We start from the raw sequence: 26,953 nt of genomic DNA on the forward strand, positions 1-26,953 counted from the left end.
AACTGATAACACAGAATGTGAATGTCGTATAGCCAAGACTTCTTGTCATCATTCACTGATAACACAGACTGTAAATGTCGTACAGCCAAGACTTTCTTGTCATAGTCACTGATAACACAGACTGTAAATGTCGTACAGCCAAGACTTCTTGTCATAGTCACTGATAACACAGACTGAAAATGTCGTACAGCCAAGACTTCTCGTCATATTTACTGATAACGTGAATGTCGTACAGCCAAGACTTTTTGTCATATTCACTGATAACACAGACTGTGAATGTCGTACAGCCAAGACTTCTTGTCATATTCACTGATAACACAGACTGAAAATGTCGTACAGCCAAGACTTCTCGTCATATTTACTGATAACAGACTGTGAATGTCTATGTCAGTGTGTACAGCCAAGACTTCTTGTCATATTTACTGATAACACAGACTGTGAATGTCGTACAGCCAAGACTTCTTGTCATATTTACTGATAACACAGACTGTGAATGTCGTACAGCCAAGACTTCTTGTCATATTTACTGATAACACAGACTGTGAATTCGTACAGCCAAGACTTCTTGTCATATTTACTGATAACACAGACTGTAAATGTCGTACAGCCAAGACTTCTTGTCATATTTACTGATAACACAGACTGTAAATGTCGTACGGCCAAGACTTCTTGTCATATTGACTGATAACACAGACTGTAAATGTCGTACAGCCAAGACTTCTTGTCTGAGTCACTGATAACACAGACTGTAAATGTCGTACGGCCAAGACTTCTTGTCATATTGACTGATAACACAGACTGTAAATGTCGTACAGCCAAGACTTCTTGTCATATTTACTGATAACACAGACTGTAAATGTCGTACGGCCAAGACTTCTTGTCATATTGACTGATAACACAGACTGTAAATGTCGTACGGCCAAGACTTCTTGTCATAGTTACTGATAACACAGACTGTAAATGTCGTACGGCCAAGACTTCTTGTCATAGTTACTGATAACACAGACTGTAAATGTCGTACGGCCAAGACTTCTTGTCATATTTGATGATAACACAGACTGTAAATGTCGTACGGCCAAGACTTCTTGTCTGAGTGAATGATAACACAGACTGTAAATGTCGTACGGCCAAGACTTCTTGACATATTGACTGATAACACAGACTGTAAATGTCATACAGCCAAGACTTCTTGACATATTTACTGATAACACAGACTGTAAATGTCGTACAGCCAAGATTTCTTGTCATATTTACTGATAACACAGACTGTAAATGTCGTACAGCCAAGACTTCTTGTCATATTTACTGATAACACAGACTGTAAATGTCGTACAGCCAAGACTTCTTGTCATATTTACTGATAACACAGACTGTAAATGTCGTACAGCCAAGACTTCTTGTCATATTTACTGATAACACAGACTGTAAATGTCGTACAGCCAAGACTTCTTGTCTCATTCACTGATAACACAGACTGTAAATGTCGTACAGCCAAGACTTCTTGTCATATTTACTGATAACACAGACTGTAAATGTCGTACAGCCAAGACTTCTTGTCTCATTCACTGATAACACAGACTGTAAATGTCGTACAGCCAAGACTTCTTGTCATATTTACTGATAACACAGACTGTGAATGTCGTACAGCCAAGACTTCTTGTCATATTTACTGATAACACAGACTGTGAATGTCGTACAGCCAAGACTTGTTATATTCACTGATAACACAGACTGTGAATGTCGTACAGCCAAGACTTCTTGTCATATTTACTGATAACACAGACTGTGAATGTCGTACAGCCAAGACTTCTTGTCATATTTACTGATAACACAGACTGTGAATGTCGTACAGCCAAGACTTCTTGTCATATTTACTGATAACACAGACTGTGAATGTCGTACAGCCAAGACTTCTTGTCATATTTACTGATAACACAGACTGTGAATGTCGTACAGCCTAGACATCTTGTCATATAAACTGATAACACAGACTGTAAATGTCGTACAGCCAAGACTTCTTGTCATATTTACTGATAACACAGACTGTGAATGTCGTACAGCCAAGACTTCTTGTCATATTTACTGATAACACAGACTGTGAATGTCGTACAGCCAAGTCTTCTTGTCATATTCACTGATAACACAGACTGTAAATGTCGTACGGCCAAGACTTCTTGTCATATTCACTGATAACACAGACTGTGAATGTCGTACAGCCAAGACTTCTTGACATATTCACTGATAACACAGACTGTAAATGTCGTACAGCCAAGACTTCTTGTCATATTCACTGATAACACAGACTGTAAAATGTCGTACAGCCAAGACTTCTTGTCATATTCACTGATAACACAGACTGTGAATGTCGTACAGCCAAGACTTCTTGTCTTAGTCACTTATAACACAGACTGTGAATGTCGTACAGCCAAGACTTCTTGTCATATTCACTGATAACACAGACTGTGAATGTCGTACAGCCAAGACTTCTTGACATATTGACTGATAACACAGACTGTAAATGTCGTACAGCCAAGACTTCTTGTCTCATTCACTGATAACACAGAAAGTAAATGTTGTACAGCCAAGATTTCTTGTCATATTTACTGATAACACAGACTGTAAATGTCGTACAGCCAAGACTTCTTGTCATATTTACTGATAACACAGACTGTAAATGTCGTACAGCCAAGACTTCTTGTCATATTTACTGATAACACAGACTGTAAATGTCGTACGGCCAAGACTTCTTGTCTGAGTGAATGATAACACAGACTGTAAATGTCGTACGGCCAAGACTTCTTGTCATATTGACTGATAACACAGACTGTAAATGTCGTACGGCCAAGACTTCTTTGTCATATTTGATGATAACACAGACTGTAAATGTCGTACGGCCAAGACTTCTTGTCTGAGTGAATGATAACACAGACTGTAAATGTCGTACGGCCAAGACTTCTTGTCATATTGACTGATAACACAGACTGTAAATGTCGTACGGCCAAGACTTCTTGTCATATTGAATGATAACACAGACTGTAAATGTCGTACGGCCAAGACTTCTTGTCATATTGACTGATAACACAGACTGTAAATGTCATACAGCCAAGACTTCTTGACATATTACTGATAACACAGACTGTAAATGTCTTACAGCCAAGATTTCTTGTCATATTTACTGATAACACAGACTGTGAATGTCGAACAGCCGAGACTTCTTGTCATATTTACTGATAACACAGACTGTAAATGTCGTACAGCCAAGACTTCTTGTCTCATTCACTGATAACACAGAAAGTAAATGTTGTACAGCCAAGATTTCTTGTCATATTTACTGATAACACAGACTGTAAATGTCGTACAGCCAAGACTTCTTGTCATATTTACTGATAACACAGACTGTAAATGTCGTACAGCCAAGATTTCTTGTCATATTTACTGATAACACAGACTGTGAATGTCGAACAGCCGAGACTTCTTGTCATATTTACTGATAACACAGACTGTAAATGTCGTACAGCCAAGACTTCTTGTCATATTTACTGATAACACAGACTGTAAATGTCGTACAGCCAAGACTTCTTGTCATATTTACTGATAACACAGACTGTGAATGTCGAACAGCCAAGACTTCTTGTCATATTTACTGATAACAACAGAATGTAAATGTCGTACAGCCAAAGACTTCTTGTCATATTTACTGATAATACAGACTGTGAATGTCGTACAGCCAAGACTTCTTGTCATATTAAACTGATAATACAGACTGTAAATGTCGTACAGCCAAGACTTCTTGTCATATTTACTGATAACACAGACTGTGAATGTCGTACAGCCAAGACTTCTTGTCATATTTACTGATAACACAGACTGTAAATGTCGTACAGCCAAGTCTTCTTGTCATATTCACTGATAACATAGACTGTAAATATCGTACGGCCAAGACTTCTTGTCATATTCACTGATAACACAGACTGTGAATGTCGTACAGCCAAGACTTCTTGTCTTAGTCACTTATAACACAGACTGTGAATGTCGTACGGCCAAGACTTCTTGTCATATTCACTGATAACACAGACTGTGAATGTCGTACAGCCAAGACTTCTTGACATATTGACTGATAACACAGACTGTAAATGTCGTACAGCCAAGACTTCTTGTCTCATTCACTGATAACACAGACTGTAAATGTGGTACAGCCAAGATTTCTTGTCATATTTACTGATAACACAGACTGTAAATGTCGTACAGCCAAGACTTCTTGTCATATTTACTGATAACACAGACTGTAAATGTCGTACAGCCAAGACTTCTTGTCTCATTCACTGATAACACAGACTGTAAATGTCGTACAGCCAAGATTTCTTGTCATATTTACTGATAACACAGACTGTAAATGTCGTACAGCCAAGACTTCTTGTCATATTAAACTGATAACACAGACTGTAAATGTCGTACGGCCAAGACTTCTTGTCATATTTACTGATAACACAGACTGTGAATGTCGTACAGCCAAGACTTCTTGTCATATTCACTGATAACACAGACTGTAAATGTCGTACGGCCAAGACTTCTTGTCATATTGACTGATAACACAGACTGTAAATGTCGTACGGCCAAGACTTCTTGTCATATTTGATGATAACACAGACTGTAAATGTCGTACGGCCAAGACTTCTTGTCATATTGAATGATAACACAGACTGTAAATGTCGTACGGCCAAGACTTCTTGTCATATTGACTGATAACACAGACTGTAAATGTCGTACGGCCAAGACTTCTTGTCATATTGATGATAACACAGACTGTAAATGTCGTACGGCCAAGACTTCTTGTCATATTGACTGATAACACAGACTGTAAATGTCGTACAGCCAAGACTTCTTGACATATTACTGATAACACAGATGTAATGTCTACAGCCAAGATTCTTGTCATATTTACTGATAACACAGACTGTATGTCGTACGGCCAAGACTTCTTGACATATTGACTGATAACACAGACTGTAAATGTCATACAGCCAAGACTTCTTGACATATTTACTGATAACACAGACTGTAAATGTTGTACAGCCAAGATTTCTTGTCATATTTACTGATAACACAGACTGTAAATGTCGTACAGCCAAGACTTCTTGTCTCATTCACTGATAACACAGACTGTAAATGTCGTACAGCCAAGACTTCTTGTCATATTTACTGATAACACAGACTGTGAATGTCGTACAGCCAAGACTTCTTGTCATATTCACTGATAACACAGACTGTAAATGTCGTACAGCCAAGTCTTCTTGTCATATTCACTGATAACACAGACTGTAAATGTCGTACGGCCAAGACTTCTTGTCATATTCACTGATAACACAGACTGTGAATGTCGTACAGCCAAGACTTCTTGTCATATTCACTGATAACACAGACTGTAAATGTCGTACAGCCAAGACTTCTTGTCATATTCACTGATAACACAGACTGTAAATGTCGTACAGCCAAGACTTCTTGTCATATTTACTGATAACACAGACTGTAAATGTCGTACAGCCAAGACTTCTTGTCATATTCACTGATAACACAGACTGTAAATGTCGTACAGCCAAGACTTCTTGTCATATTTACTGATAACACAGACTGTAAATGTCGTACAGCCAAGACTTCTTGTCTCATTCACTGATAACACAGAAAGTAAATGTTGTACAGCCAAGACTTCTTGTCATATTTACTGATAACACAGACTGTAAATGTCGTACGGCCAAGACTTCTTGTCATATTGAATGATAACACAGACTGTAAATGTCGTACGGCCAAGACTTCTTGTCATATTCACTGATAACACAGACTGTAAATGTCGTACAGCCAAGACTTCTTGTCATATTTGACTGATAACACAGACTGTAAATGTCGTACGGCCAAGACTTCTTGTCTAGTACTGATAACACAGACTGTAAATGTCGTACGGCCAAGACTTCTTGTCATATTGACTGATAACACAGACTGTAAATGTCGTACGGCCAAGACTTCTTGTCATAGTTTGATATTACAGACTGTGAATGTCGAACAGCCTAGACATCTTGTCATATAAACTGATAATACAGACTGTAAATGTCGTACGGCCAAGACTTCTTGTCATATTTACTGATAACACAGACTGTAAATGTCGTACAGCCAAGACTTCTTGACATATTTACTGATAACACAGAATGTAAATGTCGTACAGCCAAGATTTCTTGTCATATTTACTGATAACACAGACTGTAAATGTCGTACAGCCAAGACTTCTTGTCATATTTACTGATAACACAGACTGTGAATGTCGAACAGCCGAGACTTCTTGTCATATTTACTGATAACACAGACTGTAAATGTCGTACAGCCAAGATTTCTTGTCTCATTCACTGATAACACAGACTGTAAATGTCGTACAGCCAAGACTTCTTGTCATATTTACTGATAACACAGACTGTAAATGTCGTACAGCCAAGACTTCTTGTCATATTCACTGATAACACAGACTGTGAATGTCGTACAGCCAAGACTTCTTGTCATATTTACTGATAACACAGACTGTGAATGTCGTACAGCCAAGATTTCTTGTCATATTTACTGATATCACAAAATGTGAATGTCATACAGCCTAAACATCTTGTCATATTTACTGATAACACAGAATGTAAATGTCGTACAGCCAAGACTTCTTGTCATATTTACTGATAACACAGACTGTGAATGTCGTACAGCCAAGACTTCTTGTCATATTTACTGATAACACAGACTGTAAATGTCGTACAGCCAAGACTTCTTGTCATATTTACTGATAACACAGACTGTAAATGTCGTACAGCCAAGACTTCTTGTCATATTTACTGATAACACAGACTGTAAATGTCGTACAGCCAAGACTTCTTGTCATATTTACTGATAACACAGACTGTAAATGTCGTACAGCCAAGACTTCTTGTCATATTTACTGATAACACAGACTGTAAATGTCGTACAGCCAAGACTTCTTGTCATATTTACTGATAACACAGACTGTAAATGTCGTACAGCCAAGACTTCTTGTCATATTTCACTGATAACACAGACTGTAAATGTCGTACAGCCAAGTCTTCTTGTCATATTCACTGATAACACAGACTGTAAATGTCGTACGGCCAAGACTTCTTGTCATATTCACTGATAACACAGACTGTGAATGTCGTACAGCCAAGACTTCTTGTCATATTCACTGATAACACAGACTGTGAATGTCGTACAGCCAAGACTTCTTGTCATATTCACTGATAACACAGACTGTGAATGTCGTACAGCCAAGACTTCTTGTCATATTCACTGATAACACAGACTGTGAATGTCGTACAGCCAAGACTTCTTGTCATATTCACTGATAACACAGACTGTAAATGTCGTACAGCCAAGACTTCTTGTCATATTTACTGATAACACAGACTGTAAATGTCGTACAGCCAAGACTTCTTGTCTCATTCACTGATAACACAGACTGTAAATGTCGTACAGCCAAGACTTCTTGTCATATTTACTGATAACACAGACTGTAAATGTCGTACAGCCAAGACTTCTTGTCATATTTACTGATAACACAGACTGTGAATGTCGTACAGCCAAGACTTCTTGTCATATTTACTGATAACACAGACTGTAAATGTCGTACAGCCAAGACTTCTTGTCATATTGACTGATAACACAGACTGTAAATGTCGTACAGCCAAGACTTCTTGTCATATTTACTGATAACACAGACTGTGAATGTCGTACAGCCAAGATTTCTTGTCATATTTACTGATAACACAGACTGTAAATGTCGTACAGCCAGAGACTTCTTGTCATATTTACTGATAACACAGACTGTAAATGTCGTACGGCCAAGACTTCTTGTCATATTACTGATAACACAGAATGTAAATGTCGTACAGCCAAGACTTCTTGTCATATTTACTGATAACACAGACTGTGAATGTCGTACAGCCAAGACTTCTTGTCATATTTACTGATAACACAGACTGTAAATGTCGTACAGCCAAGACTTCTTGTCATATTTACTGATAACACAGACTGTAAATGTCGTACAGCCAAGACTTCTTGTCATATTCACTGATAACACAGACTGTAAATGTCGTACAGCCAAGACTTCTTGTCATATTTACTGATAACACAGACTGTGAATGTCGTACAGCCAAGACTTCTTGTCATATTCACTGATAACACAGACTGTGAATGTCGTACAGCCAAGACTTCTTGTCATATTTACTGATAACACAGACTGTAAATGTCGTACAGCCAAGACTTCTTGTCATATTTACTGATAACACAGACTGTGAATGTCGTACAGCCAAGACTTCTTGTCATATTTACTGATAACACAGACTGTAAATGTCGTACAGCCAAGACTTCTTGTCATATTTACTGATAACACAGACTGTAAATGTCGTACAGCCAAGACTTCTTGTCATATTTACTGATAACACAGACTGTAAATGTCGTACAGCCAAGACTTCTTGTCATATTTACTGATAACACAGAATGTAAATGTCGTACAGCCAAGACTTCTTGTCATATTTACTGATAACACAGACTGTGAATGTCGTACAGCCAAGACTTCTTGTCATATTTACTGATAACACAGACTGTGAATGTCGTACAGCCAAGACTTCTTGTCATATTCACTGATAACACAGACTGTAAATGTCGTACAGCCAAGACTTCTTGTCATATTTACTGATAACACAGACTGTGAATGTCGTACAGCCAAGACTTCTTGTCATATTTACTGATAACACAGACTGTAAATGTCGTACAGCCAAGACTTCTTGTCATATTTACTGATAACACAGACTGTAAATGTCGTACAGCCAAGACTTCTTGTCATATTCACTGATAACACAGACTGTGAATGTCGTACAGCCAAGACTTCTTGTCATATTTACTGATAACACAGACTGTAAATGTCGTACAGCCAAGACTTCTTGTCATATTTACTGATAACACAGACTGTAAATGTCGTACAGCCAAGACTTCTTGTCATATTTACTGATAACACAGACTGTAAATGTCGTACAGCCAAGACTTCTTGTCATATTTCACTGATAACACAGACTGTAAATGTCGTACAGCCAAGACTTCTTGTCATATTTACTGATAACACAGACTGTAAATGTCGTACAGCCAAGACTTCTTGTCATATTGACTGATAACACAGACTGTAAATGTCGTACGCCAAGACTTCTTGTCATATTACTGATAACACAGACTGTAAATGTCGTACGGCCAAGACTTCTTGTCATATTTACTGATAACACAGACTGTAAATGTCGTACGGCCAAGACTTCTTGTCATATACTGATAACACAGACTGTAAATGTCGTACGGCCAAGACTTCTTGTCATATATTGACTGATAACACAGACTGTAAATGTCGTACAGCCAAGACTTCTTGTCATATTGACTGATAACACAGACTGTGAATGTCGTACAGCCAAGACTTCTTGTCATATTCACTGATAACACAGACTGTGAATGTCGTACAGCCAAGACTTCTTGTCATATTCACTGATAACACAGACTGTAAATGTCGTACAGCCAAGACTTCTTGTCATATTTACTGATAACACAGGTGAATCTCGTACAGCCAAGACTTCTTGTCATATTTACTGATAACACAGACTGTAAATGTCGTACAGCCAAGACTTCTTGTCATATTTACTGATAACACAGACTGTGAATGTCGTACAGCCAAGACTTCTTGTCATATTTACTGATAACACAGACTGTAAATGTCGTACAGCCAAGACTTCTTGTCATATTTACTGATAACACAGACTGTAAATGTCGTACAGCCAAGACTTCTTGTCATATTCACTGATAACACAGACTGTAAATGTCGTACAGCCAAGACTTCTTGTCATATTTACTGATAACACAGACTGTAAATGTCGTACAGCCAAGACTTCTTGTCATATTCACTGATAACACAGACTGTAAATGTCGTACAGCCAAGACTTCTTGTCATATTTACTGATAACACAGACTGTAAATGTCGTACAGCCAAGACTTCTTGTCATATTTACTGATAACACAGACTGTGAATGTCGTACAGCCAAGACTTCTTGTCATATTTACTGATAACACAGACTGTGAATGTCGTACAGCCAAGACTTCTTGTCATATTTACTGATAACACAGACTGTAAATGTCGTACAGCCAAGACTTCTTGTCATATTACTGATAACACAGACTGTAAATGTCGTACAGCCAAGACTTCTTGTCATATTTACTGATAACACAGACTGTGAATGTCGTACAGCCAAGACTTCTTGTCATATTTACTGATAACACAGACTGTAAATGTCGTACAGCCAAGACTTCTTGTCATATTTACTGATAACACAGACTGTGAATGTCGTACAGCCAAGACTTCTTGTCATATTTACTGATAACACAGACTGTAAATGTCGTACAGCCAAGACTTCTTGTCATATTTACTGATAACACAGAATGTAAATGTCGTACAGCCAAGACTTCTTGTCATATTTACTGATAACACAGACTGTGAATGTCGTACAGCCAAGACTTCTTGACATATTCACTGATAACACAGACTGTAAATGTCGTACAGCCAAGACTTCTTGTCATATTCACTGATAACACAGACTGTAAATGTCGTACAGCCAAGACTTCTTGTCATATTCACTGATAACACAGACTGTAAATGTCGTACAGCCAAGACTTCTTGTCATATTCACTGATAACACAGACTGTGAATGTCGTACAGCCAAGACTTCTTGTCATATTCACTGATAACACAGACTGTGAATGTCGTACAGCCAAGACTTCTTGTCATATTCACTGATAACACAGACTGTAAATGTCGTACAGCCAAGACTTCTTGTCTCATTTACTGATAACACAGACTGTGAATGTCGTACAGCAGCCAAGACTTCTTGTCATATTACTGATAACACAGACTGTAAATGTCGTACAGCCAAGACTTCTTGTCATATTGACTGATAACACAGACTGTAAATGTCGTACGGCCAAGACTTCTTGTCATATTTGACTGATAACACAGACTGTAAATGTCGTACAGCCAAGACTTCTTGTCATATTTACTGATAACACAGACTGTAAATGTCGTACAGCCAAGACTTCTTGTCATATTTACTGATAACACAGACTGTAAATGTCGTACGGCCAAGACTTCTTGTCATATTGACTGATAACACAGACTGTAAATGTCGTACGGCCAAGACTTCTTGTCATATTTGATGATAACACAGACTGTAAATGTCGTACGGCCAAGACTTCTTGTCATATTTGACTGATAACACAGACTGTAAATGTCGTACAGCCAAGACTTCTTGTCATATTTACTGATAACACAGACTGTGAATGTCGTACAGCCAAGACTTCTTGTCATATTTACTGATAACACAGACTGTAAATGTCGTACAGCCAAGACTTCTTGTCATATTTACTGATAACACAGACTGTAAATGTCGTACAGCCAAGACTTCTTGTCTCATTCACTGATAACACAGAAAGTAAATGTTGTACAGCCAAGATTTCTTGTCATATTTACTGATAACACAGACTGTGAATGTCGTACAGCCGAGACTTCTTGTCATATTTACTGATAACACAGACTGTAAATGTCGTACAGCCAAGACTTCTTGTCTCATTCACTGATAACACAGAAAGTAAATGTTGTACAGCCAAGACTTCTTGTCATATTTACTGATAACACAGACTGTGAATGTCGTACAGCCAAGACTTCTTGTCATATTTACTGATAACACAGACTGTGAATGTCGTACAGCCAAGACTTCTTGTCATATTTACTGATAACACAGACTGTAAATGTCGTACAGCCAAGACTTCTTGTCATATTTACTGATAACACAGACTGTAAATGTCGTACAGCCAAGACTTCTTGTCTCATTCACTGATAACACAGACTGTAAATGTCGTACAGCCAAGACTTCTTGTCATATTTACTGATAACACAGACTGTGAATGTCGTACAGCCAAGACTTCTTGTCATATTTACTGATAACACAGACTGTGAATGTCGTACACAGCCAAGACTTCTTGTCATATTTACTGATAACACAGACTGTGAATGTCGTACAGCCAAGACTTCTTGACATATTCACTGATAACACAGACTGTAAATGTCGTACAGCCAAGTCTTCTTGTCATATTCACTGATAACATAGACTGTAAATGTCGTACGGCCAAGACTTCTTGTCATATTCACTGATAACACAGACTGTGAATGTCGTACAGCCAAGACTTCTTGTCTTAGTCACTTATAACACAGACTGTGAATGTCGTACAGCCAAGACTTCTTGTCATATTCACTGATAACACAGACTGTAAATGTCGTACAGCCAAGACTTCTTGTCATATTTACTGATAACACAGACTGTAAATGTCGTACAGCCAAGACTTCTTGTCTCATTCACTGATAACACAGACTGTAAATGTCGTACAGCCAAGACTTCTTGTCATATTTACTGATAACACAGACTGTAAATGTCGTACAGCCAAGACTTCTTGTCATATTTACTGATAACACAGACTGTAAATGTCGTACGGCCAAGACTTCTTCTTGTCATATTTACTGATAACACAGACTGTAAATGTCGTACAGCCAAGACTTCTTGTCATATTGACTGATAACACAGACTGTAAATGTCGTACAGCCAAGACTTCTTGTCATATTTACTGATAACACAGACTGTAAATGTCGTACGCCAAGACTTCTTGTCATATTGACTGATAACACAGACTGTAAATGTCGTACAGCCAAGACTTCTTGTCATATTTACTGATAACACAGACTGTAAATGTCGTACAGCCAAGACTTCTTGTCATATTACTGATAACACAGACTGTAAATGTCGTACAGCCAAGACTTCTTGTCATATTTACTGATAACACAGACTGTGAATGTCGTACAGCCAAGACTTCTTGTCATATTTACTGATAACACAGACTGTAAATGTCGTACAGCCAAGACTTCTTGTCATATTACTGATAACACACAGACTGTAAATGTCATACAGCCAAGACTTCTTGTCATATTTACTGATAACACAGAATGTAAATGTCGTACAGCCAAGACTTCTTGTCATATTTACTGATAACACAGACTGTGAATGTCGTACAGCCAAGACTTCTTGTCATATTTACTGATAACACAGACTGTGAATGTCGTACAGCCAAGATTTCTTGTCATATTTACTGATAACACAGACTGTGAATGTCGTACAGCCAAGACTTCTTGTCATATTTACTGATAACACAGACTGTAAATGTCGTACAGCCAAGACTTCTTGTCTCATTCACTGATAACACAGAAAGTAAATGTTGTACAGCCAAGACTTCTTGTCATATTTACTGATAACACAGACTGTAAATGTCGTACAGCCAAGACTTCTTGTCATATTTACTGATAACACAGACTGTAAATGTCGTACAGCCAAGACTTCTTGTCATATTTACTGATAACACAGACTGTAAATGTCGTACAGCCAAGACTTCTTGTCATATTACTGATAACACAGACTGTGAATGTCGTACAGCCAAGACTTCTTGTCATATTCACTGATAACACAGACTGTAAATGTCGTACAGCCAAGACTTCTTGTCATATTCACTGATAACACAGACTGTGAATGTCGTACAGCCAAGACTTCTTGTCATATTCACTGATAACACAGACTGTGAATGTCGTACAGCCAAGACTTCTTGTCATATTCACTGATAACACAGACTGTGAATGTCGTACAGCCAAGACTTCTTGTCATATTCACTGATAACACAGACTGTAAATGTCGTACAGCCAAGACTTCTTGTCATATTCACTGATAACACAGACTGTAAATGTCGTACAGCCAAGACTTCTTGTCATATTTACTGATAACACAGACTGTGAATGTCGTACAGCCAAGACTTCTTGTCATATTTACTGATAACACAGACTGTGAATGTCGTACAGCCAAGACTTCTTGTCATATTTACTGATAACACAGACTGTAAATGTCGTACAGCCAAGACTTCTTGTCATATTTCACTGATAACACAGACTGTAAATGTCGTACAGCCAAGACTTCTTGTCATATTTACTGATAACACAGACTGTAAATGTCGTACAGCCAAGACTTCTTGTCATATTACTGATAACACAGACTGTAAATGTCGTACAGCCAAGTCTTCTTGTCATATTCACCGATAACATAGACTGTAAATATCGTACGGCCAAGACTTCTTGTCATATTCACTGATAACACAGACTGTGAATGTCGTACAGCCAAGACTTCTTGTCATATTCACTGATAACACAGACTGTAAATGTCGTACAGCCAAGACTTCTTGTCATATTGACTGATAACACAGACTGTAAATGTCGTACAGCCAAGACTTCTTGTCATATTTACTGATAACACAGACTGTAAATGTCGTACAGCCAAGACTTCTTGTCATATTTACTGATAACACAGACTGTGAATGTCGTACAGCCAAGACTTCTTGTCATATTTACTGATAACACAGACTGTAAATGTCGTACAGCCAAGACTTCTTGTCATATTTACTGATAACACAGACTGTGAATGTCGTACAGCCAAGACTTCTTGTCATATTTACTGATAACACAGACTGTAAATGTCGTACAGCCAAGACTTCTTGTCATATTTACTGATAACACAGACTGTGAATGTCGTACAGCCAAGACTTCTTGTCATATTTACTGATAACACAGACTGTGAATGTCGTACAGCCAAGACTTCTTGTCATATTCACTGATAACACAGACTGTAAATGTCGTACAGCCAAGACTTCTTGTCATATTCACTGATAACACAGACTGTAAATGTCGTACAGCCAAGACTTCTTGTCATATTTACTGATAACACAGACTGTGAATGTCGTACAGCCAAGACTTCTTGTCATATTTACTGATAACACAGACTGTGAATGTCGTACAGCCAAGACTTCTTGTCATATTCACTGATAACACAGACTGTAAATGTCGTACAGCCAAGACTTCTTGTCATATTTACTGATAACACAGACTGTGAATGTCGTACAGCCAAGACTTCTTGTCATATTTACTGATAACACAGACTGTGAATGTCGTACAGCCAAGACTTCTTGTCATATTTACTGATAACACAGACTGTGAATGTCGTACAGCCAAGACTTCTTGTCATATTTACTGATACACACAGACTGTGAATGTCGTACAGCCAAGACTTCTTGTCATATTTACTGATAACACAGAATGTAAATGTCGTACAGCCAAGACTTCTTGTCATATTTACTGATAACACAGACTGTGAATGTCGTACAGCCAAGACTTCTTGTCATATTTACTGATAACACAGACTGTAAATGTCGTACAGCCAAGACTTCTTGTCATATTTACTGATAACACAGACTGTGAATGTCGTACAGCCAAGACTTCTTGTCATATTCACTGATAACAAACAGACTGTGAATGTCGTACAGCCAAGACTTCTTGTCATATTCACTGATAACACAGACTGTAAATGTCGTACAGCCAAGACTTCTTGTCATATTTACTGATAACACAGACTGTGAATGTCGTACAGCCAAGACTTCTTGTCATATTTACTGATAACACAGACTGTGAATGTCGTACAGCCAAGACTTCTTGTCATATTCACTGATAACACAGACTGTGAATGTCGTACAGCCAAGACTTCTTGTCATATTCACTGATAACACAGACTGTGAATGTCGTACAGCCAAGACTTCTTGTCATATTCACTGATAACACAGACTGTGAATGTCGTACAGCCAAGACTTCTTGTCATATTTACTGATAACACAGACTGTGAATGTCGTACAGCCAAGACTTCTTGTCATATTCACTGATAACACAGACTGTAAATGTCGTACAGCCAAGACTTCTTGTCATATTCACTGATAACACAGACTGTGAATGTCGTACAGCCAAGACTTCTTGTCATATTTACTGATAACACAGACTGTGAATGTCGTACAGCCAAGACTTCTTGTCATATTTACTGATAACACAGACTGTGAATGTCGTACAGCCAAGACTTCTTGTCATATTTACTGATAACACAGACTGTGAATGTCGTACAGCCAAGACTTCTTGTCATATTTACTGATAACACAGACTGTGAATGTCGTACAGCCAAGACTTCTTGTCATATTTACTGATAACACAGACTGTGAATGTCGTACAGCCAAGACTTCTTGTCATATTTACTGATAACACAGACTGTAAATGTCGTACAGCCAAGACTTCTTGTCATATTTACTGATAACACAGACTGTAAATGTCGTACAGCCAAGACTTCTTGTCATATTCACTGATAACACAGACTGTGAATGTCGTACAGCCAAGACTTCTTGTCATATTCACTGATAACACAGACTGTAAATGTCGTACAGCCAAGACTTCTTGTCATATTCACTGATAACACAGACTGTGAATGTCGTACAGCCAAGACTTCTTGTCATATTTACTGATAACACAGACTGTGAATGTCGTACAGCCAAGACTTCTTGTCATATTATGATAACACAGACTGTAACGTACAGCCAAGATAACTGATAACACAGACTGTGAATGTCGTACAGCCAAGACTTCTTGTCATATTTACTGATAACACAGACTGTAAATGTCGTACAGCCAAGACTTCTTGTCATATTCACTGATAACACAGACTGTAAATGTCGTACAGCCAAGTCTTCTTGTCATATTCACTGATAACACAGACTGTAAATATCGTACGGCCAAGACTTCTTGTCATATTCACTGATAACACAGACTGTGAATGTCGTACAGCCAAGACTTCTTGTCATATTCACTGATAACACAGACTGTGAATGTCGTACAGCCAAGACTTCTTGTCATATTTACTGATAACACAGACTGTGAATGTCGTACAGCCAAGACTTCTTGTCATATTCACTGATAACACAGACTGTGAATGTCGTAACACTGTACAGCCAAGACTTCTTGTCATATTTACTGATAACACAGACTGTGAATGTCGTACAGCCAAGACTTCTTGTCATATTCACTGATAACACAGACTGTGAATGTCGTACAGCCAAGACTTCTTGTCATATTCACTGATAACACAGACTGTGAATGTCGTACAGCCAAGACTTCTTGTCATATTTACTGATAACACAGACTGTGAATGTCGTACAGCCAAGACTTCTTGTCATATTTACTGATAACACAGACTGTGAATGTCGTACAGCCAAGACTTCTTGTCATATTTACTGATAACACAGACTGTGAATGTCGTACAGCCAAGACTTCTTGTCATATTCACTGATAACACAGACTGTGAATGTCGTACAGCCAAGATTTCTTGTCATATTTCACTGATAACACAGACTGTGAATGTCGTACAGCCAAGACTTCTTGTCATATTCACTGATAACACAGACTGTAAATGTCGTACAGCCAAGACTTCTTGTCATATTCACTGATAACACAGACTGTGAATGTCGTACAGCCAAGACTTCTTGTCATATTTACTGATAACACAGACTGTGAATGTCGTACAGCCAAGACTTCTTGTCATATTCACTGATAACACAGACTGTAAATGTCGTACAGCCAAGTCTTCTTGTCATATTCACTGATAACATAGACTGTAAATATCGTACGGCCAAGACTTCTTGTCATATTCACTGATAACACAGACTGTAAATGTCGTACAGCCAAGACTTCTTGTCATATTCACTGATAACACAGACTGTGAATGTCGTACAGCCAAGACTTCTTGTCATATTTACTGATAACACAGACTGTGAATGTCGTACAGCCAAGACTTCTGGTCTCATTTACTGATAACACAGACTGTGAATGTCGTACAGCCAAGACTTCTTGTCATTTTCACTGATAACACAGACTGTAAATGTCGTACAGCCAAGACTTCTTGTCATATTTACTGATAACACAGACTGTGAATGTCGTACAGCCAAGACTTCTTGTCATATTCACTGATAACACAGACTGTGAATGTCGTACAGCCAAGACCTCTTGTCATATTTACTGATAACACAGACTGTGAATGTCGTACAGCCAAGACTTCTTGTCATATTTACTGATAACACAGACTGTAAATGTCGTACAGCCAAGACTTCTTGTCTCATATTTACTGATAACACAGACTGTGAATGTCGTACAGCCAAGACTTCTTGTCATATTTACTGATAACACAGACTGTGAATGTCGTACAGCCAAGACTTCTTGTCATATTTACTGATAACACAGACTGTAAATGTCGTACAGCCAAGACTTCTTGTCATATTCACTGATAACACAGACTGTGAATGTCGTACAGCCAAGACTTCTTGTCATATTCACTGATAACACAGACTGTGAATGTCGTACAGCCAAGACTTCTTGTCATATTCACTGATAACACAGACTGTGAATGTCGTACAGCCAAGACTTCTTGTCATATTCACTGATAACACAGACTGTGAATGTCGTACAGCCAAGACTTCTTGTCATATTCACTGATAACACAGACTGTGAATGTCGTACAGCCAAGACTTCTTGTCATATTCACTGATAACACAGACTGTGAATGTCGTACAGCCAAGATTTCTTGTCATATTTACTGATAACACAGACTGTGAATGTCGTACAGCCAAGACTTCTTGTCATATTTACTGATAACACAGACTGTGAATGTCGTACAGCCAAGACTTCTTGTCATATTTACTGATAACACAGACTGTGAATGTCGTACAGCCAAGACTTCTTGTCATATTTACTGATAACACAGACTGTGAATGTCGTACAGCCAAGACTTCTTGTCATATTCACTGATAACACAGACTGTGAATGTCGTACAGCCAAGACTTCTTGTCATATTCACTGATAACACAGACTGTAAATGTCGTACAGCCAAGACTTCTTGTCTCATTACTGATAACACAGACTGTAACAGAGAACTGTGAATGTCGTACAGCCAAGACTTCTTGTCATTTTCACTGATAACACAGAATGTGAATGTCGTACAGCCACGACTTCTTGTCATATTCACTGATAACACAGACTGTAAATGTCGTACGCCAAGACTTCTTGTCATATTACTGATAACACAGACTGTGAATGTCGTACAGCCAAGACTTCTTGTCATATTTACTGATAACACAGACTGTGAATGTCGTACAGCCAAGACTTCTTGTCATATTTACTGATAACACAGACTGTGAATGTCGTACAGCCAAGACTTCTTGTCATATTTACTGATAACACAGACTGTGAATGTCGTACAGCCAAGACTTCTTGTCATATTTACTGATAACACAGACTGTGAATGTCGTACAGCCAAGACTTCTTGTCATATTCACTGATAACACAGACTGTGAATGTCGTACAGCCAAGACTTCTTGTCATATTTACTGATAACACAGACTGTGAATGTCGTACAGCCAAGACTTCTTGTCATATTTACTGATAACACAGACTGTGAATGTCGTACAGCCAAGACTTCTTGTCATATTTACTGATAACACAGACTGTGAATGTCGTACAGCCAAGACTTCTTGTCATATTTACTGATAACACAGACTGTGAATGTCGTACAGCCAAGACTTCTTGTCATATTTACTGATAACACAGACTGTAAATGTCGTACAGCCAAGACTTCTTGTCTCATTCACTGATAACACAGACTGTAAATGTCGTACAGCCAAGACTTCTTGTCATATTCACTGATAACACAGACTGGAATGTCGTGCCAAGATTCATGTCATATTACTGATAACACAGACTGTGAATGTCGTACAGCCAAGACTTCTTGTCATATTGACTGATAACACAGACTGTAAATGTCGTACAGCCAAGACTTCTTGTCATATTCACTGATAACACAGACTGTAAATGTCGTACAGCCAAGACTTCTTGTCATATTTACTGATAACACAGACTGTGAATGTCGTACAGCCAAGACTTCTTGTCATATTCACTGATATAACACAGACTGTGAATGTCGTACAGCCAAGACTTCTTGTCATATTTACTGATAACACAGACTGTGAATGTCGTACAGCCAAGACTTCTTGTCATATTTACTGATAACACAGACTGTGAATGTCGTACAGCCAAGACTTCTTGTCATATTCACTGATAACACAGACTGTGAATGTCGTACAGCCAAGACTTCTTGTCATATTTACTGATAACACAGACTGTGAATGTCGTACAGCCAAGACTTCTTGTCATATTTACTGATAACACAGACTGTGAATGTCGTACAGCCAAGACTTCTTGTCATATTTACTGATAACACAGACTGTGAAATGTCGTACAGCCAAGACTTCTTGTCATATCACTGATAACACAGACTGTGAATGTCGTACAGCCAAGACTTCTTGTCATATTTACTGATAACACAGACTGTGAATGTCGTACAGCCAAGACTTCTTGTCATATTACTGATAACACAGACTGTGAATGTCGTACAGCCAAGACTTCTTGTCATATTTACTGATAACACAGACTGTGAATGTCGTACAGCCAAGACTTCTTGTCATATTCACTGATAACACAGACTGTGAATGTCGTACAGCCAAGACTTCTTGTCTTAGTCACTTATAACACAGACTGTGAATGTCGTACGGCCAAGACTTCTTGTCATATTCACTGATAACACAGACTGTGAATGTCGTACAGCCAAGACTTCTTGTCATATTCACTGATAACACAGACTGTGAATGTCGTACAGCCAAGACTTCTTGTCTTAGTCACTTATAACACAGACTGTGAATGTCGTACGGCCAAGACTTCTTGTCATATTCACTGATAACACAGACTGTGAATGTCGTACAGCCAAGACTTCTTGACATACTGACTGATAACACAGACTGTAAATGTCGTACAGCCAAGACTTCTTGTCTCATTCACTGATAACACAGACTGTAAATGTCGTACAGCCAAGACTTCTTGTCATATTTACTGATAACACAGACTGTAAATGTCGTACGGCCAAGACTTCTTGTCTCAGTCACTGATAACACAGACTGTAAATGTCGTACAGCCAAGACTTCTTGTCATATTGACTGATAACACAGACTGTAAATGTCGTACAGCCAAGATTCTTTCATATTTACTGATAACACAGACTGTAAATGTCGTACAGCCAAGACTTCTTGTCATATTTACTGATAACACAGACTGTAAAATGTCGTACAGCCAAGACTTCTTGTCATATTGACTGATAACACAGACTGTAAATGTCGTACGGCCAAGACTTCTTGTCATATTCACTGATAACACAGACTGTAAATGTCGTACGGCCAAGACTTCTTGTCATATTCACTGATAACACAGACTGTAAATGTCGTACAGCCAAGACTTCTTGTCATATTTGACTGATAACACAGACTGTAAATGTCGTACAGCCAAGACTTCTTGTCATCATATTTACTGATAACACAGACTGTGGGGGAATGTCGTACAAGCAAGACTTCTTGTCATATTTACTGATAACACAGACTGTTAAATGTCGTACAGCCAAGACTTCTTGTCATATTTACTGATAACACAGACTGTGAATGTCGTACAGCCAAGACTTCTTGTCATATTTTACTGATATCACAGACTGTAAATGTCGTACAGCCAAGATTTCTTGTCATATTTACTGATAACACAGACTGTGAATGTCGTACAGCCAAGACTTCTTGTCATCATTCACTGATAACACAGACTGTAAATGTCGTACAGCAAAGACTTCTTGTCATATTCACTGATAAACACAGACTGTGAATGTCGTACAGACCAAGTCTTCTTGTCATATTTACTGATAAATACAGACTGTAAAATGTCGTACTAGCCAAGATTTCTTGTGGATAATTCACTGATAAACACAGACCTGTGTACATTTGAGTATAACCCCATATCTTTGTTATTATTGTACATTTGAGTATACTTACTGAATCCCATATCTTTGTTATTATTGTACATTTGAGTATACTTCACGGAACCCCATATCTTTATTATTATTATACATTTGAGGTATACTTACTGAACCCCATATCTTTATTATTATTGTACATTTGAGTATACTTACTGAATCCCATATCTTTATTATTATTGTACATTTGAGTATACTTACTGAATCCCATTATCTTTATTATTATTGTACATTTGAGTATACTTACTGAACCCCATATCTTTATTATTATTGTACATTTGAGTATACTTACTGAACCCCATATCTTTATTATTATTGTACATTTGAGTATACTTACTGAACCCCATATCTTTATTATTATTGTACATTTGAGTATACTTACTGAATCCCATATCTTTATTATTATTGTACATTTGAGTATACTTACTGAACCCATATCTTTATTATTATTGTACATTTGAGTATACTTACTGAACCCCATATCTTTATTATTATTGTACATTTGATTATACTTACTGAACCCCATATCTTTATTATTATTGTACATTTGAGTATACTTACTGAATCCCATATCTTTTTTATTATTGTACATTTGAGTATACTTACTGAACCCATATCTTTTATTATTGTACATTTGAGTATACTTCAGAACCCATATCTTTATTATTATTGTACATTTGAGTATACTTACTGAACCCCATATATTTTTTTATTATTGTACATTTGAGTATATTTACTGAATCCCATATCTTTATTATTATTGTACATTTGAGTATACTTACTGAACCCCATATCTTTATTATTATTGTACATTTGAGTATACTTACTGAACCCCATATCTTTATTATTATTGTACATTTGATTATACTCAGTAAACCCCATATCTTTATTATTATTGTACATTTGAGTATATTTACTGAATCCCATATCTTTATTATTATTGTACATTTGAGTATACTTACAGAACCCCATATCTTTATTATTATTGTACATTTGAGTATACTTACTGAATCCCATATCTTTATTATTATTGTACATTTGAGTATACTTACTGAATCCCATATCTTTATTATTATTGTACATTTGAGTATACTTACTGAACCCCATATCTTTGTTATTATTGTACATTTGAGTATACTTACTGAACCCCATATCTTTGTTATTATTGTACATTTGATTATACTCAGTAAACCCCATATCTTTATTATTATTGTACATTTGAGTATACTTACTGAATCCCATATCTTTATTATTATTGTACATTTGAGTATACTTACTGAACCCCATATCTTTGTTATTATTGTACATTTGAGTATACTTCGTAACCCATATCTTTATTATTATTGTACATTTGAGTATATTTACTGAATCCCATATCTTTATTATTATTGTACATTTGAGTATACTTACTGAACCCCATATCTTTGTTATTATTGTACATTTGAGTATACTTACTGAATCCCATATCTTTTTATTATTATTGTACATTTGAGTATATTTACTGAACCCCATATCTTTATTATTATTGTACATTTGAGTATACTTACTGAACCCCATATCTTTATTATTATTGTACATTTGAGTATACTTACTGAACCCCATATCTTTATTATTATTGTACATTTGAGTATACTTACTGAATCCCATATCTTTATTATTATTGTACATTTGAGTATACTTACTGAACCCCATATCTTTATTATTATTGTACATTTGAGTATACTTACTGAACCCCATATCTTTATTATTATTGTACATTTGAGTATATTTACTGAATCCCATATCTTTATTATTATTGTACATTTGAGTATACTTACTGAACCCCATATCTTTATTATTATTATTGTACATTTGAGTATACTTCTGAACCCCATATCTTTATTATTATTGTACATTTGAGTATACTTACTGAATCCCATATCTTTATTATTATTGTACATTTGAGTATACTTACTGAATCCCATATCTTTATTATTATTGTACATTTGAGTATACTTACTGAATCCCATATCTTTGTTATTATTGTACATTTGAGTATACTTACTGAATCCCATATCTTTATTATTATTGTACATTTGAGTATACTCACTGAACCCCATATCTTTATTATTATTGTACATTTGAGTATACTTACTGAACCCCATATCTTTATTATTATTGTACATTTGAGTATACTTACTGAATCCCATATCTTTATTATTATTGTACATTTGAGTATACTTACTGAACCCCATATCTTTATTATTATTGTACATTTGAGTATATTTACTGAATCCCATATCTTTATTATTATTGTACATTTGAGTATACTTACTGAACCCCATATCTTTGTTATTATTGTACATTTGAGTATACTTACTGAATCCCATATCTTTGTTATTATTGTACATTTGAGTATACTTACTGAATCCCATATCTTTATTATTATTGTACATTTGAGTATACTTACTGAATCCCATATCTTTGTTATTATTGTACATTTGAGTATACTTACTGAACCCCATATCTTTATTATTATTGTACATTTTATCATAGTCACTGAACCCCATATATTGTTATAATATACATTTTATAATACTCACTAAACCCCATATATTGTTATAATATACATTTTATAATACTTACTGAACCCCAAATGTTGTTATAATATACATTTTATAATACTCACTGAACCCCAAATGTTGTTATAATATACATTTTATAGTACTGACTGAACCCCTAATGTTGTTATAATATACATTTTATAATACTTACTGAACCCCAAATGTTGTTATAATATACATTTTATAATACTTACTGAACCCCAAATGTTGTTATAATATACATTTTATAATACTTACTGAACCCCAAATGTTGTTATAATATACATTTTATAGTACTGACTGAACCCCAAATGTTGTTATAATATACATTTTATAATACTGACTGAACCCCAAATGTTGTTATAATATACATTTTATAATACTTACTGAACCCCAAATGTTGTTATAATATACATTTTATAATACTTACTGAACCCCAAATGTTGTTATAATATACATTTTATAGTACTGACTGAACCCCAAATGTTGTTATAATATACATTTTATAATACTGACTGAACCCCAAATGTTGTTATAATATACATTTTATAATACTTACTGAACCCCAAATGTTGTTATAATATACATTTTATAATACTTACTGAACCCCATATATTGTTATAATATACATTTTATAATACTGACTGAACCCCAAATGTTGTTATAATATACATTTTATAATACTGACTGAACCCCAAATGTTGTTATAATATACATTTTATAATACTTACTGAACCCCATATATTGTTATAATATACATTTTATAATACTTACTGAACCCCAAATGTTGTTATAATATACATTTTATAATACTGACTGAACCCCAAATGTTGTTATAATATACATTTTATAATACTTACTGAACCCCAAATGTTGTTATAATATACATTTTATAATACTGACTGAACCCCAAATGTTGTTATAATATACATTTTATAATACTTACTGAACCCCATATATTGTTATAATATACATTTTATAATACTGACTGAACCCCAAATGTTATAATATATATTTTATAATACTCACTGAACCCCATATCTTTCGCGGAACTCTAGGTGGTTTCTGTAGGTACGATTTACATCAAGGTCTATCTGCCGTATATGAGGAGATTTGGTCCTGGCTCTAATCTTCATTTCCTATAATTTAACAAAGAGGAATTGTTTGTAGTTAATACTATAAACACTTATCTTATCATATTATTTTGTATCCTTATTTCATTCTTACATGTACATCTGACTGTTTTGTACCATTATTTTAATCTTATATGTAAGTGTATGTCTCACTGTTTTGTATCATTATTTCATTACTTACATGTAAGTGTATGTCTCACTGTTTTGTATCATTATTTCATTACTTACATGTAAGTGTATGTCTCACTGTTTTGTATCATTATTTCATTACTTACATGTAAGTGTATGTCTCACTGTTTTGTATCATTATTTTAATCTTATATGTAAGTGTATGTCTCACTGTTTTGTATCATTATTTCATTACATACATGTAAGTGTATGTCTCACTGTTTTGTATCATTATTTCATTACTTATATGTAAGTGTATGTCTCACTGTTTTGTATCATTATTTCATTACTTACATGTAAGTGTATGTCTCACTGTTTTGTATCATTATTTCATTACTTACATGTAAGTGTATGTCTCACTGTTTTGTATCATTATTTCATTACTTACATGTAAGTGTATGTCTCACTATTTTGTATCATTATTTCATTACTTACATGTAAGTGTATGTCTCACTGTTTTGTATCATTATTTTAATCTTATATGTAAGTGTATATCTCACTGTTTTGTATCATTATTTTAATCTTACATGTAAGTGTATGTCTCACTGTTTTGTACCATTATTTTAATCTTACATGTAAGTGTATGTCTCACTGTTTTGTATCATTATTTCATTACTTATATGTAAGTGTATGTCTCACTGTTTTGTATCATTATTTCATTACTTACATGTAAGTGTATATCTCACTGTTTTGTATCATTATTTCATTACTTACATGTAAGTGTATGTCTCACTGTTTTGTATCATTATTTTAATCTTATATATAAGTGTATGTCTCACTGTTTTGTATCATTATTTCATTACTTACATGTAAGTGTATGTCTCACTGTTTTGTATCATTATTTCATTACTTACATGTAAGTGTATGTCTAACTGTTTTGTATCATTATTTCATTACTTACATATTAGTGTATGTCTCACTGTTTTGTATCATTATTTTAATCTTATATGTAAGTGTATGTCTCACTGTTTTGTATCATTATTTCATTACTTACATGTAAGTGTATGTCTCACTGTTTTGTATCATTATTTCATTACTTACATGTAAGTGTATGTCTCACTGTTTTGTATCATTATTTTAATCTTATATGTAAGTGTATGTCTCA

General features: G+C 36.0%; 1 protein-coding gene across 3 annotated transcripts in view; it reads right to left on the bottom strand.

Annotated features, from left to right (window-relative positions):
* LOC138308070 (USP6 N-terminal-like protein) overlaps positions 1 to 26,953 on the bottom strand; it is a 120,928-nt gene that overhangs the window by 76,719 nt on the left and 17,256 nt on the right. For all 3 annotated transcript variants that reach the window (XM_069249034.1, XM_069249027.1, XM_069249021.1), the window contains one exon: positions 25,577 to 25,686. In XM_069249034.1, coding sequence (XP_069105135.1) covers positions 25,577 to 25,686 — 110 coding nt within the window. The remainder of the gene's footprint in view (positions 1 to 25,576; positions 25,687 to 26,953) is intronic.

The sequence above is a fragment of the Argopecten irradians genome, chromosome 1, assembly GCF_041381155.1.
Source record: "Argopecten irradians isolate NY chromosome 1, Ai_NY, whole genome shotgun sequence".
NCBI lineage: Eukaryota > Metazoa > Mollusca > Bivalvia > Pectinida > Pectinidae > Argopecten > Argopecten irradians.